This window comes from Pongo pygmaeus, chromosome 4, assembly GCF_028885625.2.
Source record: "Pongo pygmaeus isolate AG05252 chromosome 4, NHGRI_mPonPyg2-v2.0_pri, whole genome shotgun sequence".
Classification (NCBI taxonomy): domain Eukaryota; kingdom Metazoa; phylum Chordata; class Mammalia; order Primates; family Hominidae; genus Pongo; species Pongo pygmaeus.
Window position 1 is genome coordinate 81,624,405 of NC_072377.2, and position 14,882 is coordinate 81,639,286.

Here is a 14,882-nt window from a genome sequence, read left to right on the forward strand (position 1 = left end):
ACAGCAACACATTTTGGAAAGTGTTCTTTGGGCGGTTATTTGTATGGTTGGTTTAGTTTCTCGTTTGTTAACCTTTTAAAATGAATATCATTGAAAATGGATAACTGTACAACCAGAACTCGGAAAACATTAGGGGGAATATAATGCTTTAGAATAGGTTGTTACTAAACTGGGTAAAGGATTTAAGTTTTTATTGATCAAAACACAAAAGGCATAGAGAGCAAGTCAGTAAATGGCAAATTACTTTGACAATTCCCAATTTTCATGCAGATTTTGTGAAGCTGTCCCATTCAAAGCCACCCCCAGAGGCCCGGAGGAGACCATAAAGCTGCGAACACAGCCGGGACCTGCCCACTGACACACTGAAGAGTCAACACAATTCAGGAAAGCACTTTTAAAGAGTGTTTTTTCTTGGACAGATGACATTCGGTTTTGTTTCTGAGAGGCAAGGACAATCTCTAGTTCGATTGTAGAACTATTTCCTTCAAATGTACATTTTTATCTATGGAGAGTGGTGTTATTTGGGGTTTTACAAACCTAAGAAGTTTATATTTGGCAACAGTGATTGTTCCATTACAACTACAATGCAAAAAACCAGATTCTCTTTTGGTATGCATCCTCCCCTCTTTGGTTTCAAGGGTGACTTTCCCACGCATATCTGCCACTCACTTGGAAAGTCCTAGTCTGGAAACATTTTAGCAAATACGTAACCTTCATTCCATTGTGGCCCAGACATTTGCCTGACCTGACATTCTTCCCCAAAACTCTTAAATTTGCAAACTAAAACATTAACTCTTGATTCCCTCCTCCTCCACCTTTTAAAACTAAAAGTAGCTCTTCCAGATAGGCTGTATTCATTCTTTTTTTTTTTTTTTTTTTTTTTTTAATCTCAGCTGCACTGTTATTTTAACAAAACAACTGGCAGGTCTCTATTCACAGAGCTGCTTTAGCCACATAGGATACATAAGATGCATAATCAATATGTTCTTTAAAAGACTCTCTTAATCAGAAAAGACGCTAACTACATGTAAAATTATTCACTTACATATACTGGTTTGTGCAATTTTCCACAGTGACAGTCAAGTTGGTAGCTAAATATGTTTTTATACATAACAAAACTTAGCAAATTCATGCATTGTGAGGGTAGTATTAATATTTGTGTTTCTACGTTTATATTCCACCATCCCCTAGTAAAGATGTTCTATTTTATACAGCGTTGTAAACCACTTTGAAATACAGTGAGACGCCCTATTTTGAATAAAATAAGGTTACTGATGTACTAAATAGGCAGCGTCTGGACAAAAGCAAGCCTCACTGAAGGTGGGTTGGTTCCCTCTAGAGCCTCTCCCCAATCCTGAGTTCTCAGACTTTTCTCAGTGTTTGCCTTTAGGGAAAAGGAGCCAGGATTAGCCATGAGCAGTCATGGTCAATGTTCTGAGAAGTTTTGAGAAGGAAGCTCCTCTTCAGCAAAAGAACTTTCATTCTCTCCTTCTTCCTGTGAAAAGGCACCTAAAGGTGACCAAGGCAACCCAAAGAAAGATACCTGTTTGCAACATCTATTTTTGCTTTTCAGAAATAGGATTTAGTTGCCAATTAGAAAGCCATAAAGCAAAGAAGACCCCTGCACTGCCATTTAGAATGGTTATAGCCACACACTAGCAGAAACTGAAAGATTCATCAGAAAACAACCCCCAATCCTTGGCCTTGCATTTAAATGTGAATGGGGCTGTGTGTCTACCCTGCCTTCTTGCTTTCCTTCCTTTACACGATTCCTACTATGTCTAAAGTGGGCATACCCATACTGGTGAATCTTGGAGTAACTGACAATGTCCAAATGATACCCTGGATTTAAACAGTTTCAAGCACAGTAGACACATTGTCACCAGACAGCCAGTGGTGGGAAACCAGTGTGTGTAGGATGCAGGGATCACGAGGGAGCAGCCACAGAGGCAGTGACTGCTTTCCGCCTTCAGAGAGCCCAGCCTCTGCACACACAGGCATCCACAGACACAAAGCCACATCCTTATCAACAGAGGGGACAGGAATATGACATTCTGCACACAGCCAAATACCTTAGAGGACTGAGGTCCTGAGGACAAAATATTTAAAGCCAGTAAAGCTGGAAGTTGAGTGGGCAAAAGAGCATAAATACTTTTATAGACCCATTTTTCTAGTAATAAATTCCACGTTTTTTTCTCATTACCACAAATATACATATACAAAGGTAAAGAGAATATATAGGCAATTATTTAAGTTCTCTCCTTTTTCAATTAATATTAATGTTTAAAACATTAAGTACTATTTCTGAAGACCACATAATGTAAAAAAAGAAGAAAGAAAAAAAAAAGCCTTTATGTGAATTAACCAGAAGAACCAGCACTCCCCAAAAACAGACAAATAGGCCTCTACAACACTTTCTCACATCTTCCTCAGGGCAACCACAAAGGAACATCATTGCCAACTACAGGAGATCACTGCTTTGGAAACCTGAAACCACAGCATTTTCTTCATGTGGGCAAAGTACATCAAATCTGATTAAAATAAGCTTACACTACAAATTGGCCTAAGCTTTGTGGAAAGTGGTTGGCAATACTTATCAAAAGCCTTAAAAATGTTACTCTACTTAATTCATTAATTCCATCTCTGGGACTAGCTCCTGGGGCAGTTATGTGAAATGCCACCAAAGGTTTATATAAAAGGTGTTTATCTTTTATATTTATGATAGGAAAAAACAAGAAACCATACAAACATCCAATTATAGGAAATAGTGAAGTAAGTTATAGGATCCTACAACGGAATTTAATAAACCCATATTCAATTTTATACATACAGGATCCTCTAAACTGTGTAAAACAAAACAGAGGAGAGAAAATGTTAACGTGATTATCTCTGGGTGGTGAGTATTTTGGTTTTTGCCTCATATTTTGTAAATTTTCTATAATAAGGATGTATTACTTTTAATAATCAGTAAAAGATATATATACATATGTACATATTTTTACATAATATATCAATGTTGTACACATCTACAATTCATTAATTTCTTTGATGTTTATAACATAATAAGCTGACAGGCAAACAAGGAATCTCAGAATCAAAATAAAACCAAAATCACTTATATAATGTTTCCTTTAAATAACCACATTAAAATAAATTAGCATTTTTTTATTCTTGCCAAGCATTGCATACCTACATATTTTCTTTTCTGTCCAATAAGTAAATTTCCTATGTAGTGATCACTGTGATTTTCTTTTGTGAGCATATGTAGGTTGAAAATATTCCATGTTTTGATTAGAAAAATCAAGCTGTCAGGTGAGAAATCCACATTTCATCATGATCATCTGCAGCTCACACTTGGCACCCAATATACACATATTTATTTTACTGACCTGGCCATACACAAATAATAGCACATGGCAAATCTGCAAAGACAGCCCTGCTCTCAGGCCATTGTATTATCTGCAAAAATCTGTTTTCAGCAGCAGACTATCCATAAATTTGACCCCCTGGCTCTTTTTTCTTTTTTTAACTAGGTCAAGTGGCTGTCCCTGTAGCACCATCAGTATATTTAATAAAAATCAAGCATATCTTGTGTTTGAAACATACATTATAGATAGATGTATAGATGGAGCAGATATTGAGAAAAGAAATGGTAAAGATTATGAATATTAAGATTTATATTAATCTATAAGCCTATTAAAGTACAGTAAAACCTGTCCTTCAGACCACCTTTTTAAAGATATCACCTCCCTGATGGGACCACTAAATTTCGGGCCAAATTATTTTCCCATAAAGAACAATGAAAAGAAAATGATTATATTAAGACTACTTCTACTATGGTTTCTTTTCATTGTTCCACCAAAAATGATTCCAAACAGTAAAATAACATTGATTTTGACCTTGTTAATGAACCTGAAGAACTTCATGGAATACTCAAACACCGATTTCCATTTTTAACAGGAAAAAAAAATGGACCCTCCGCCTCACATTTTTGAAAACACCAGCAGCAGGTAGGAATAATTTCATTGGTATTCTGCAGATGTAGCTTATCTTGATATTGCTAATGTTCCGTAAGGTTTGTCATGTGGATTTTTCTTTGTGCCAAAAGCTGGAGATGATTGTGTGATCTGTAAAATATTGAAGAAGGCTTCAAACTGAGAGATTTATTGCATCTCTTTTTGGTTACAAAGATTCTCATATACAATATTACCGAAGTGATTTTCAGTTTTCCAAAATGCCACTCTCTCCAAGGGAACAACTTTCTCTCCTTTGGCCTTACAAGGACTCCCTGTGGCTTTGACCAGCTTTTCTTCCAAACAAAACTGCCGTATGATCCATGCTCCCCCCAACCTCTCAAGAAGGGCCCCAGTTCCCTTAATCAGGCTCTTCTTGAGCTCACTCATGTCAGTCAGAAACACCAGAGGCCCTGCTCTCCTTGTGTGGTATTTCCAAGGTGTGCTTCCTAACAGTGCAAGCCTCCAGAGTTGTCCATTGCAGCTTCCCAAGGATGCAATGTGCATCTGTTTAAGGGCAGAATGTGCTCATCTTATTGGGACACAGAGACACCCACTCAATGTCCGTCCATCTATTTAAATAGGGCTTTTTTCCTCAATGGATAGAAGGAAGAATTCATCACGTGTAGATATATTTTAAATTACTCATATTGTGCAAGGGACACCTCTTAAAATTCACCAATACAAAGTAAACATGTGAGCAGTAACTGCCAATCATGCAGGCTCCTTTGGGAAGGCTTCACTAGACTCCATACCCCTGGAGGGCAAGAACTGTGTCTTGTGTGTGTTCATGTGCCCAGCTTCAAAGCCAATGCCTGCCATCATCTGCTCCCAGTAAGCTAGCATGGATAAGAACTGAGTCACCAGCTGTGCCCACCCCAGTTTGCCTCTTTCTTTAGCTGCAGGTCAGTGGACTCTCACCTGCCTGCCGTCATAGGTTGTCCGTGCTGAAAGGGGCCTTGGAGCACATTGGTTCAGCCCAGCCCAGCCCTCTTGTCCTAGAGATGGGGTCACCAAAGTGTCAAGGATGCCCCAAGTAGAGACAATATACTTGGCCATGAATCTTATGGGCAAAAATCCCAGATGTTTATTCCTGTTCCTAAAAAGAAGAAGGCCACAAAATAAAAAGTGGTGTATTTTAGCTGATAGCCTAGGGTAGTAAGCCAGCTGGCTGTGGCTGTGTGGTCTGAGCTCAAAAGGAAACTACAAACATACACAACTTAGTTCTTCAAATGCTGAGTGTCATAACAATACAGTTTCTCTTTTGAATCAGGATTTATAATTTTTTTTTTTCTGTTTGAGATGGAGAAAGCAAGGCACAGTGGACAGTGAGTGAGAAGTAGCACATAGTAACCTAGGTTTGAATTCCAGCTCCACTGTTTGCTTGCTGTGTGACCTTGGCAAGTCACTTATCCTCTCTGGGCCTCAGCTTTTTCATCCATAAAATGAGGACAAAAATACTGTGGGCCTCTGTGGGCTATTTGAAGAGCAAAGGACACTTGACAGTTCAATGCACTGTTTAAGACAAAAGTAAGTTATTTACTTGAAAATGAATTTAAAAGCTATGGCCATACATAAGCTGGGTGCGGTGGCTCATGCCTGTAATCCCAGCACTATGGGAGGCCGAGGCGGGCAGATCACGAGGTTAGGAGATCAAAACCATCCTGGCTAACATGGTGAAACCCTGCCTCTACTAAAAATACAAAAAATTAGCCGGCGTGGTGGTGGGCGCCTGTAGTCCCAGCTACTCGGGAGGCTGAGGCGGAAGAATGGCGTGAACCTGGGAGGCGGAGCTTGCAGTGAGCCGAGATCACATCACTGCACTCCAGCCTGGACAACAGAGCGAGACTCCATCTCAAAAAATAAAAATAAATAAATAAATAAAAGCTATGGCCATACTATAAAGAAAAGAAACCACAGGTGAAGATGAATGCACACAGACATTTTAATTAGGGTGTTCCTCACCTCTTTTGAGCAAGCTAACTGGGTGATGAGATGTATGACACACCAGACTTCTGGGTATCAATTCAGCTGGAGCCACAGGGTGTGACCTGCTAACTGTTCCTCCAAAGTCACCTCACAACTGCCACTGCTCTCCTCCCATGGGGTACAGGGGAATGTATGGGCCCAGAGGTCTCAGCGTGACTTTCTCCTTCTCTCCCTCCCCAGTTATCCTCCTGCTCCTTGCTAGAGACACTAAGGAAGTTCACGTCTATGAAGATGAGGGCAAGAATAGTCCAGATTCTAAGAAGAATCATATGGCTTTCTTTCTGTTCCTTCAATGACAGGTTCCTTGTTGCTTCAAGACCTACTCAAATTGGTGAGGTCTCTCCTCCCCTTCCGGGAGTCTTTCCACATCTCTCCTCTCTCCAATTCATATTTACTGGAAGTGAATAGATCATACTCTGAGCTTAATGTTAGTTCTTTTTACCTTATCAATTTTCTCCTTCTTTCCTCACCCCAACCTGCAGATGAAACAAGCAGCTTCACTTTTGCATCAAAACGAGGTAGAAAAGGACAGGGGAAAAAAGACCATTGTTTTAGTCCCATTTTTGCTGCCTCTATAGGGACAGGGCTGGCTTATTTTGCACGCTTATTGCTAAAGTAGACAATGCTAGGCCCTGAGCACCCCTAATTCTGGACTGACATTTGTCCTTCTCTGACACTGAAAAGATGCTTTTCATTTTTACACATCTATTCAACAAACATTTATTGAGGGGTTATTATGTGCTAAGCACTGTGCTAGGTGTCAAAGAAGTAAGCAATGTACGCTCCTTCTGAGGGCAAACACATCATGCATTTCTGCAGATGCCCTCTTGCTTGTTTTTGCACTTATCTAGTACTAAAATCAGCCAAAGAGTATTCTCTCTCCAGAGCAGATGCCTGGAACAATCTACTTTTGAGCCTGCACCTCCTCGAGACTCAAAAAATACTCTGGAAATTGGCTGAGTGTGGTGACTCACACCTGTAATCCCAGCACTTTGGGAGGCCAAAGCAGGAGGATTGCTTGAGGCCTGGAGTTTGAGACCAGCCTGGTCAACAGAGGAAGATCCTGTCTTTACAAAAAATAAAAAATTAGCTGGGTGTGGGGCACATGCCTATAGTCCTAGCTACTCAGGAGGCTGAGGCAGGAGGATGGATTGAGTCCAGGAGTTCGAGGCTACAGTGAGCTATGATCATGCCACTGCACTCCAGACTGGGTGACAGAGCAAGACCCTGTCTCTGAAAAACAAAAAATAAAAAAAATCAGGAAATAGAGTCTTAGAACTGCTGACTGGACAGGACACCAAATCTACCTACCATATGGAACCCATGAGGAAATAAAGGATTCAAGAGTAAATGACTCCTCTGAAGCCACCCACAGTGGCCAATCTTATTTATCTTGAGTGACATAGGGGCTGGTCAGGGTGGAAGTCAAGGAATATCCTCAAGGATAGCTAGATGTCCTTTCCAGTCTGGAGATTCTAGGCAGACCAGAGGGAATGGTGGTGACCTGGCTGCCAGCTCTCTGCAGTCGAGAATCTGAAGCAATGTGAGCCGCTGCCGGTTCATGCCACTGCCAGTGTTTGCCTACGCCATCACTATCAGCATCAAACTCACTCCCTGCTTTGTTAAGTGCTTTGGGATTTCTCAAGTAGAAAAGGTGCTATATAAAATCAATCACAGGAAACCCTGCTGCTGGCAGCTCGGAACAGCTACAGTAAGCAGTGTCCACTCAATCAATAGTCCTCACTGAGAAGGGGAAAGAATACCATTAAAAAGATGTGCTCTTAGAAAAACTTCCCTTAAGTAAGGGGGGAAAATCCTACCTTGCAAAGACTGTATATATACAGAAAGCACACATTGTATTGTTCCTCCGTGACCAATATTAAACATGATGGGAGAAGGAACTTACTTATACTACATACTTTTGCTCTTATTTTAACCACGCAAGAACACAAACTGATACACATTGAGCCTGAAAAACCTTGTAGGGCCCATGCAGGAAATGCCTATTGGATTCATTTATAAAATGAAAATGGAATTAGCTCTATGGCACTGGGGTAGAAAAAAAGTGATTTCTACAATTGGCTTGCCAAAGAATAATATGCATGTGTATTAGTACATTTTCACACTACTATAAACATACTACCTGAGTGCGGGTAATTTACGAAGAAAAGATGTTTAATTGGCTCACAGTTCCACAGGCTGTACAGGAAGCATGGCTGGGGAAGCCTCAGGAAACTTACAATCATGGCGGAAGGCAAAGGGGAAGCAGGCGCCTTCTTCACAAGGTGGCAGGAGAGAGAAAGCATGCAGGGGGAGCTGTCATTTTTAAAACCATCAGATCTCATGAGAACTCCCTCACTATTATGAGAACAACATGGGGGAAACCACCTCCATGATCCAATCACCTCCCACCAGGTCCCTCCCTTGACACCTGGGGATCACAATTTGAGAGGAGATTTGAGCGAGGACACAGAGCCAAACCATGTCAGCATGTTTGGGATATAGTATAACTTGTTTGCCTTTAATTATGTTTAAATATACGGAATACACATAGATGCATATCATTTTATGATGTTAAAGAACTGGGCTTCTTGGCCGGGCGCGGTGGCTCACGCCTATAATCCCAGCACTTTTCGAGGCCAAGGCGGCCTTGGCGGATCACGAGGTCAGGAGATCAAGACTATCCTGGCTAACACGGTGAAACCCCATCTCTACTAAAAATACAAAAAAAAAAAAAAAAATTAGCCGGGCGTGGTGGCAGGTGCCTGTAATCCCAGCACCTTGGGAGGCTGAGGCAGGCGCATCACCTGAGGTCGGCAGTTTAAGACCAGCCTGACCAACGTAGAGAAACCCCATCTCTACTAAAAATACAAAAAATTAGCCGGGCGTGGTGGCTGGTGCCTGTAGTCCCAGCTATTGGGGAGGCTGAGATGGGAGAATGGCGTGAACCTTGGAGGCGGAGCTTGCAGTAAGCTGAGATCGGGCCACTGCACCCTAGCCTGGGTGACAGAGCAAGACTCCGTCTCAAAAAAAAAAAAAAAAAAAAAAAAAAAAAGAACTGGGCTTCTTGCACAATCCTAAAGAATATTAATTTGGAATATTTTGGTTTTCATTTCATTTCAAAAGTTAAAAGTACATAAAATTGCATTACTATGTAGACGAAATCATGCTACTTCTCAAAGGTACAACATGGTAATTTAACTAGTTGAGAAAATTAGGAAGAGGATATCTCACAGTATTTTTAATCCACAAACAATTTTTTGTTAACTACAGAAAAGTATTGTGGTTTTTTAAGTTAAAGAGAACTTTAAAAAGCACATAGGGGCTGGGCATGGCGGTTCATGCCTGTAATCCCGGCACTTTGGGAGGCCAAGGCGGGTGGATCATCTGAGGTTAGGAGTCCATGATCAGCCTAGCCAACATGATGAAACCCCGTCTCTATTAAAAATACAAAAATTAGCTGGCGTGGTGGTGAGTGCCTGTAGTCCCAGCTACTCGGGAGGCTGAGGCAGGAGAATCGCTTGAACCTGGGTGGTGGAGGTTGCAGTGAGCCAAGATCACGCCACTGCACTCCAGCCCGGGTGACAGAGCGAGACTTCACCTCAAAAAACAAAACAAAACAAAAACAGCAAATAGGGACAACCATTGCAGTTCTCCATGAGGTAGGTGTAGTCTAAGAAGAGAGTTCTTGAAGAGTTTGTCTAATGAAGTCTTCCTGTGGCCTGAAAGAGTATTTTAAATCAGTCATCAGTGTCTCTTTAAGTCTTTTCCACAAACTGTAATAGAGTTTAAATTGCTAAAGTGTAAATGATTAAAAATCCTGCATTTACAAGAAAATGCATAGGTTCTTTGATCCAAGCGTTGTAAACTCTGGAGTGCATTATAATCCCTTGGAGGGGCTTATTAGATGCTGACCTAATGGCTTGTGGACCTTACCTTAAGAAATTCTGTGCCTAGTCCCTTGGTTGTAGGTTAGGAAACTACTTCATGGCTGTCTGACAATGGCTTGCTCAAGGCCACCCCACTATATGATTCTAGGGCACCAACCATAACCATGCCTCCCACCTGTCCCACATCACAGTCTTTTCCCTTCAACACGTGGTTCTTCTCTCTGAAATGGCTTTGGCTACTCTCAAATGCTTCTCGAATTGTTCACCCAGGACAAACGATATTCCCTTCATGGAAATAATTCCTGAATAGATTCTCTTTCTTCCTTTAAGAGTTCTTTACCATCGTTTTAGTCTATAAAATCGGAATTGTGTTTAAACCATTTATTATACAAAAATGCCCAGTTACAGACCTAGTACGATTTTTGTTTTTTATAATGTCTGGTTAAGAAATTCTCAAGAAGGCTGGGCATGGTGGCTCATGCCTGTAATCCCAGCACTTTGGGAGATGGGGGGTGAGGGGGGCAGATCATGAGGTCAGGAGTTCGAGACCAGCCTGGCCAATATGGTGAAACCCCGTATCTACTAAAAATACAAAAATTAGCCAGGTGTGGCGGTGGACGCCTGTAGTCCCAGCTACTCAAGAGGCTGAGGCAGGAGAATCGCTTGAACCCGGGAGGCAGAGGTTACAGTGAGCGGAGATTGTGCCACAGCACTCCAGCTTGGGCGACAGAGCAGGACTCCGACTCAGAAAAAAAAAAGAAAAAAAAAAAGAAAGAAAGAAAGAAATTCCCAAGAACTCAGGGTGAAGCTGAGAGGAGGTGAGTGGATCTGGTCAGTATACACTGTAGCTGAGACTCCAGGTTTATAGCGTCCATGATGTCCTCAGCTTAGATTTCAGCAGTTTACTAGAGTGACTATAATTTCCAGAGCTACCAAATGCTACCCAGAGTCTGACCACATTACCAGAAATTTCAGATTAGATCTAGATTTAAACAGATACACCCAAACTTGGGGGTGAGGGGCTAATTTTTTTCTTGGTTAACATAATTTAATTTCAGTTTACTTCTCTTAAACACCTAGCCACACCAACAAGGTAGATGCTTAATAGTTCAGACACATTCTGAAGTTTATGCCTCAAAGGCAATCATAGGAATTCCAAGAGTGATTCATACACAAACAAATCTGTAACTTTCCAGCAGAATTATTTTTAAAACCTACCAAATATTACCTTTTCTTCTACAGGCTAGATTATTTCTTGCTTACCCATTGTACTGATAGCCAGGGAGAGCCAGTGAGAAGTATGATAATCAAACTCCATTCTATCTGCTAGCTCCGTCCTATTTTCTTCATGAAATTTTTATCAGCAATGATAAAATCAGCTTCTTGAGTCTTAGTATGCTCCTTGTAGAGCCGGGAGGAGAAGGCAAAAAGCCAAAAGAGCAGAAAGAGTGGGAGACAAAAGAAGCAGAAAACTCGAAAAGAAGCAATATAACCCTAACCTCAAATAACCAAGACATGGCAACACTGTCAAATACTGAAAACTCCTTTACATTTGTAATTGTTTCACAATTTCTAGATATGTAATCAAGGAATAACACCCATTTTAAGTTATTTCTTAAATCAAGAATTTGAAAAGTTTTTTGTGCCAGAAAAAAATGTTAATGTTTATAAATGCCTGAATAATTAACATTGACAAGGTATAACAAAAACATTTGATGTTTTTCTCACATACCTATAATGCTTATGGCTTGACTGGAATAATGACAAATAGGAGGAATACTTGGAAAATTTCACTGAGTGTGTGTGTGTTTAAGCAAAACATTTAACCGTTCTGGGCCTCAGTTTCTTCATCTGCACGTAGGGCTGTAAAGAGAGTATGACAATCTCTAAATTTCTTCTAGTTCTAGGAGACAACAAAGTAAAATCTACAAAGTATAACAATTAGGATCAACAAAATTCCTGCATGAATTCCAACATTTGCCGTAACAGTATATGGTTTTTTCAGAAAGCTTAATATCTCTTTGTGGTATTTTTGTTTTTAAGTATTGTGTTAATATACAGCATTAACTTAAATGTTATGCTCTAATCAGCAGCTTGGATGAACTTAGAGTTTTACAACTAAAACGCATTGAATCGATCCAGTAAAACATATTTGGGATTTTGCCATTGCAAATCCAGCTTTACGATTTACTGACAACAAATGGACTAAATGAAATCTGTGTTTGCAACATCCAACACTGGCTCTGCTATCTCTCTACCCATACTTGATGCAATGAATGATCTTTCTCTAGCCAGCTATTGAAATTTTCAATCGTGAAATTAATTTCATTCTTTTATCCAGATATGCAGATATCCAGGTCAACATTTTCTGAAAACATATTAAATGGAGAGGCACAGAAGTTTGTATAGGGCAGCAAAAATGGCAATTTTGGACAATTCAACAAGACGTACAGCCAGATCACAACTCTTTCACAGCTTCACTATAAAACTCCCAGCCTCTAAAAGGAAAATCTCTCGTGATGCAAGAGAAATAAGTGGGAGCCATACCAAAGTACATTATATTGTGACACAAAAAGCATAAATCATGTGTGTATGAAAATCATAAGCCCTAAGCTTTAGAGAGAGTTGTGCAATTGACAATCAAATGGAGCTTAAAGGGAATTACAAGGTTTTCAACTAAAGTCTTGAAATAAAGAAAGTAATATTTTACGGCAAAAAATTGCAAATGTCAAGTTTAAATCATAAGACTTTGCACCATTGAGCTACTAGCTAGTTCTATAGCTTCTTCAGTCCTTAACACAGGGAAAGACCAACTTTCATGCTCAATAAAACTTAAGAACTTTAGAAATACATTTAAGAACATAATTCATGTATTTGTGACTTTTTCCCTCCCTAAATGGCTAATTGTAGAAGAAAAATGAGTGAGCATAAGAACTTCTTGGATGGTAACCTATTCCCCCATTTGCTTTAGACTCTCATGAATTCTTGTGTTTTTTAAATAGGGCTGCCACCAATTTGGTCATTCGAAGAAAAGGCGGGTCTCAGGAATACCGATGGCTGTCCTCCCTTTCCCCTTCAGATGTCAGCCGCATCTACTCCTGCTTTTGGAAAACCCCAGAGAAAACGGACCTGCCAGGCAGCCAACCAACCACCAGCCCCCGTGAAAGGCTGGAACCCAGCTGCCCAATTCGGTTGCTCCTGTCCAAAGCCAGACAGGTGGCAACCCAGATTGAATCTGTTGTTGTGGGAATGATTTGATTCACAAACAAGGTTATTAAATTTTATATGGAGACACAGGAGAAAGTCACAAGATCCTGGAGAGAAAGACCTGATTCACATAAATTTATCTTAATAGCTGTGAATTCGGGAGCATAAAGCAGAAAAAAATTTAATGGAAAGGCATTTCACCTCCTCCGTCTGCCTGCTCTCCTCCACTCACCGGCACATAATATGCCCACACACACACATATATCAACAACTGCCATGACTCCATCCAGCCCTTTGCAGGAGGAGCCCAACACATTGATCTGAGCCTGTTTTGACATATAAACTCCAATTTGGCCCCAAGTCACTGCGAGTGGACACTGCCACCAACGGCTCTGACACTAGGTTATTTGTTGTTGCTGTTCGCTGTCCCTGTTTGCACATTAATCCAGTGACAATTAGGTGTCAGCGAGCGTTGTTTCTGCTTAGCTGATAGCCTTGGGCTCTGCGCTTGAAGCCCTAATCAGGAGTGTAAACTCTGCTATATTTCAATTTGGAGAAGCGCTCTTCCGCTAAGAGGCCCCTGGCACTGCGATAAATAAAACGCCTATTTACTCTATTGCCACACTTAGACATCTAATGCACTTACTACCAGCCCCCTAATCATAGCCTACAGTTAAAACCGCCTATAAATCACTCCGTTCTCATCCTGCACATTAGTGAAGCCATTTTCCCCAAACCCCACAATGAGCACTGTTTCCTTTTCTTGTTAGTCAAAAGCTAGATGATTTTTATTAGGTTAAAGACGAGTTCACAGATGGTAAATCGCGTGGAGAGAAATGAGCTGGAGAGTTACACCGAGTCAACGCGGGACACGGCTCCCGGCCCGGGCCGGGCCAGGGGTGGGAGGCGGTTCCCGACCGCAGGCGGCGGGACTCCCAAGCGCCGAGGGACCCAAGTCTCCACTCCACCCACACGCCCACCCGGCGTCGGGGCGCTGCGGCCTTGCCCCACGAGCCCAGCGCAGGCCGCAGCCTGGCCTGGGGATCCGGCACCTGGGCAGGGTGAGCTCGACCGGACATCCTCCTCCACGACGGCCCGCACCCCATAATCGCGTCAAAAGCGCCCCATCCCCCTGTCTCTCGCCGCGCAGGTTTCCCACCGACGCCCGCTCGGAAGGCGAGAGCCCCCACGCGGCCCGGCGCGGCGCGGCCCCCGGGGACCGCGAGCAACAAAAGCCCGGCCCGCAGCCCCTGCTCCTCGCCTTCCTTTTCAATTCTCCCCTGATCTCAGGTGGAATTAGGAGGATTAAAGCAGCGAGTAAATGAGGCGAGTGTGCAAAATGACTCCTTTCTGAACCAAACGGCATGCTCCGTGCTGGGGAAATGAGATGCACATTTAAATCTCATCCATCCACCGCCTGCGGCCACCGCCATGTACCTGCCTACTTAGCCCAAGGGTTAATTAATTGAGGCTTCAATGCACTATTGCAAGAGCATTATTGCATTTGATACTCTACATCTGTGATTTAAAACTCTTTCAGTCCCTTGTCAGCAAGGGAGGGTTTTTAACTAGGAAATTAGCATTCAGATAAGGGAACGCTCTATTTGCTTCTGAAAGGAAGGAAATATTAAGGATGCTGGTGCACAAACCGGGCTGTCATATCCTGTCCCATCCTGGAGGGAGCGCGAGGGCCCGGCTCCCCTGGGAGCGGCGGCGACAGGGCGTCTTCAAATGGACGCCAGCACGAGGGGCGGGCTGGAGGGGGACCGGCGATCAGGGAAAC

General features: G+C 42.0%; 1 protein-coding gene across 1 annotated transcript; it reads left to right on the top strand.

Annotated features, from left to right (window-relative positions):
- The first annotated feature begins 355 nt into the window (after positions 1–355).
- On the top strand, positions 356–14,383 carry LOC129036202 (uncharacterized). The gene is made up of 6 exons (XM_054487130.1): positions 356–381; positions 2,830–2,896; positions 3,961–4,010; positions 12,895–13,108; positions 13,895–14,160; positions 14,250–14,383. The coding sequence occupies exons 4-6, from the start codon at positions 12,972–12,974 to the stop codon at positions 14,381–14,383; spliced, it is 537 nt and encodes a 178-aa protein (XP_054343105.1). The 5' UTR covers positions 356–381; positions 2,830–2,896; positions 3,961–4,010; positions 12,895–12,971.
- The last annotated feature ends 499 nt before the right edge of the window (positions 14,384–14,882 follow it).

Coding starts and splice junctions, on each gene's coding strand:
- LOC129036202 (XM_054487130.1), top strand. CDS start 12,972: ATGTCAGCCGCATCTACTCCTGCTTTTGGAAAACCCCAGAGAAAACGG. Junction 13,109..13,894: donor TCCTGTCCAAAGCCAGACAG/GTGGCAACCCAG, acceptor GATTTTTATTAG/GTTAAAGACGAGTTCACAGA. Junction 14,161..14,249: donor GGATCCGGCACCTGGGCAGG/GTGAGCTCGACC, acceptor CTCGCCGCGCAG/GTTTCCCACCGACGCCCGCT.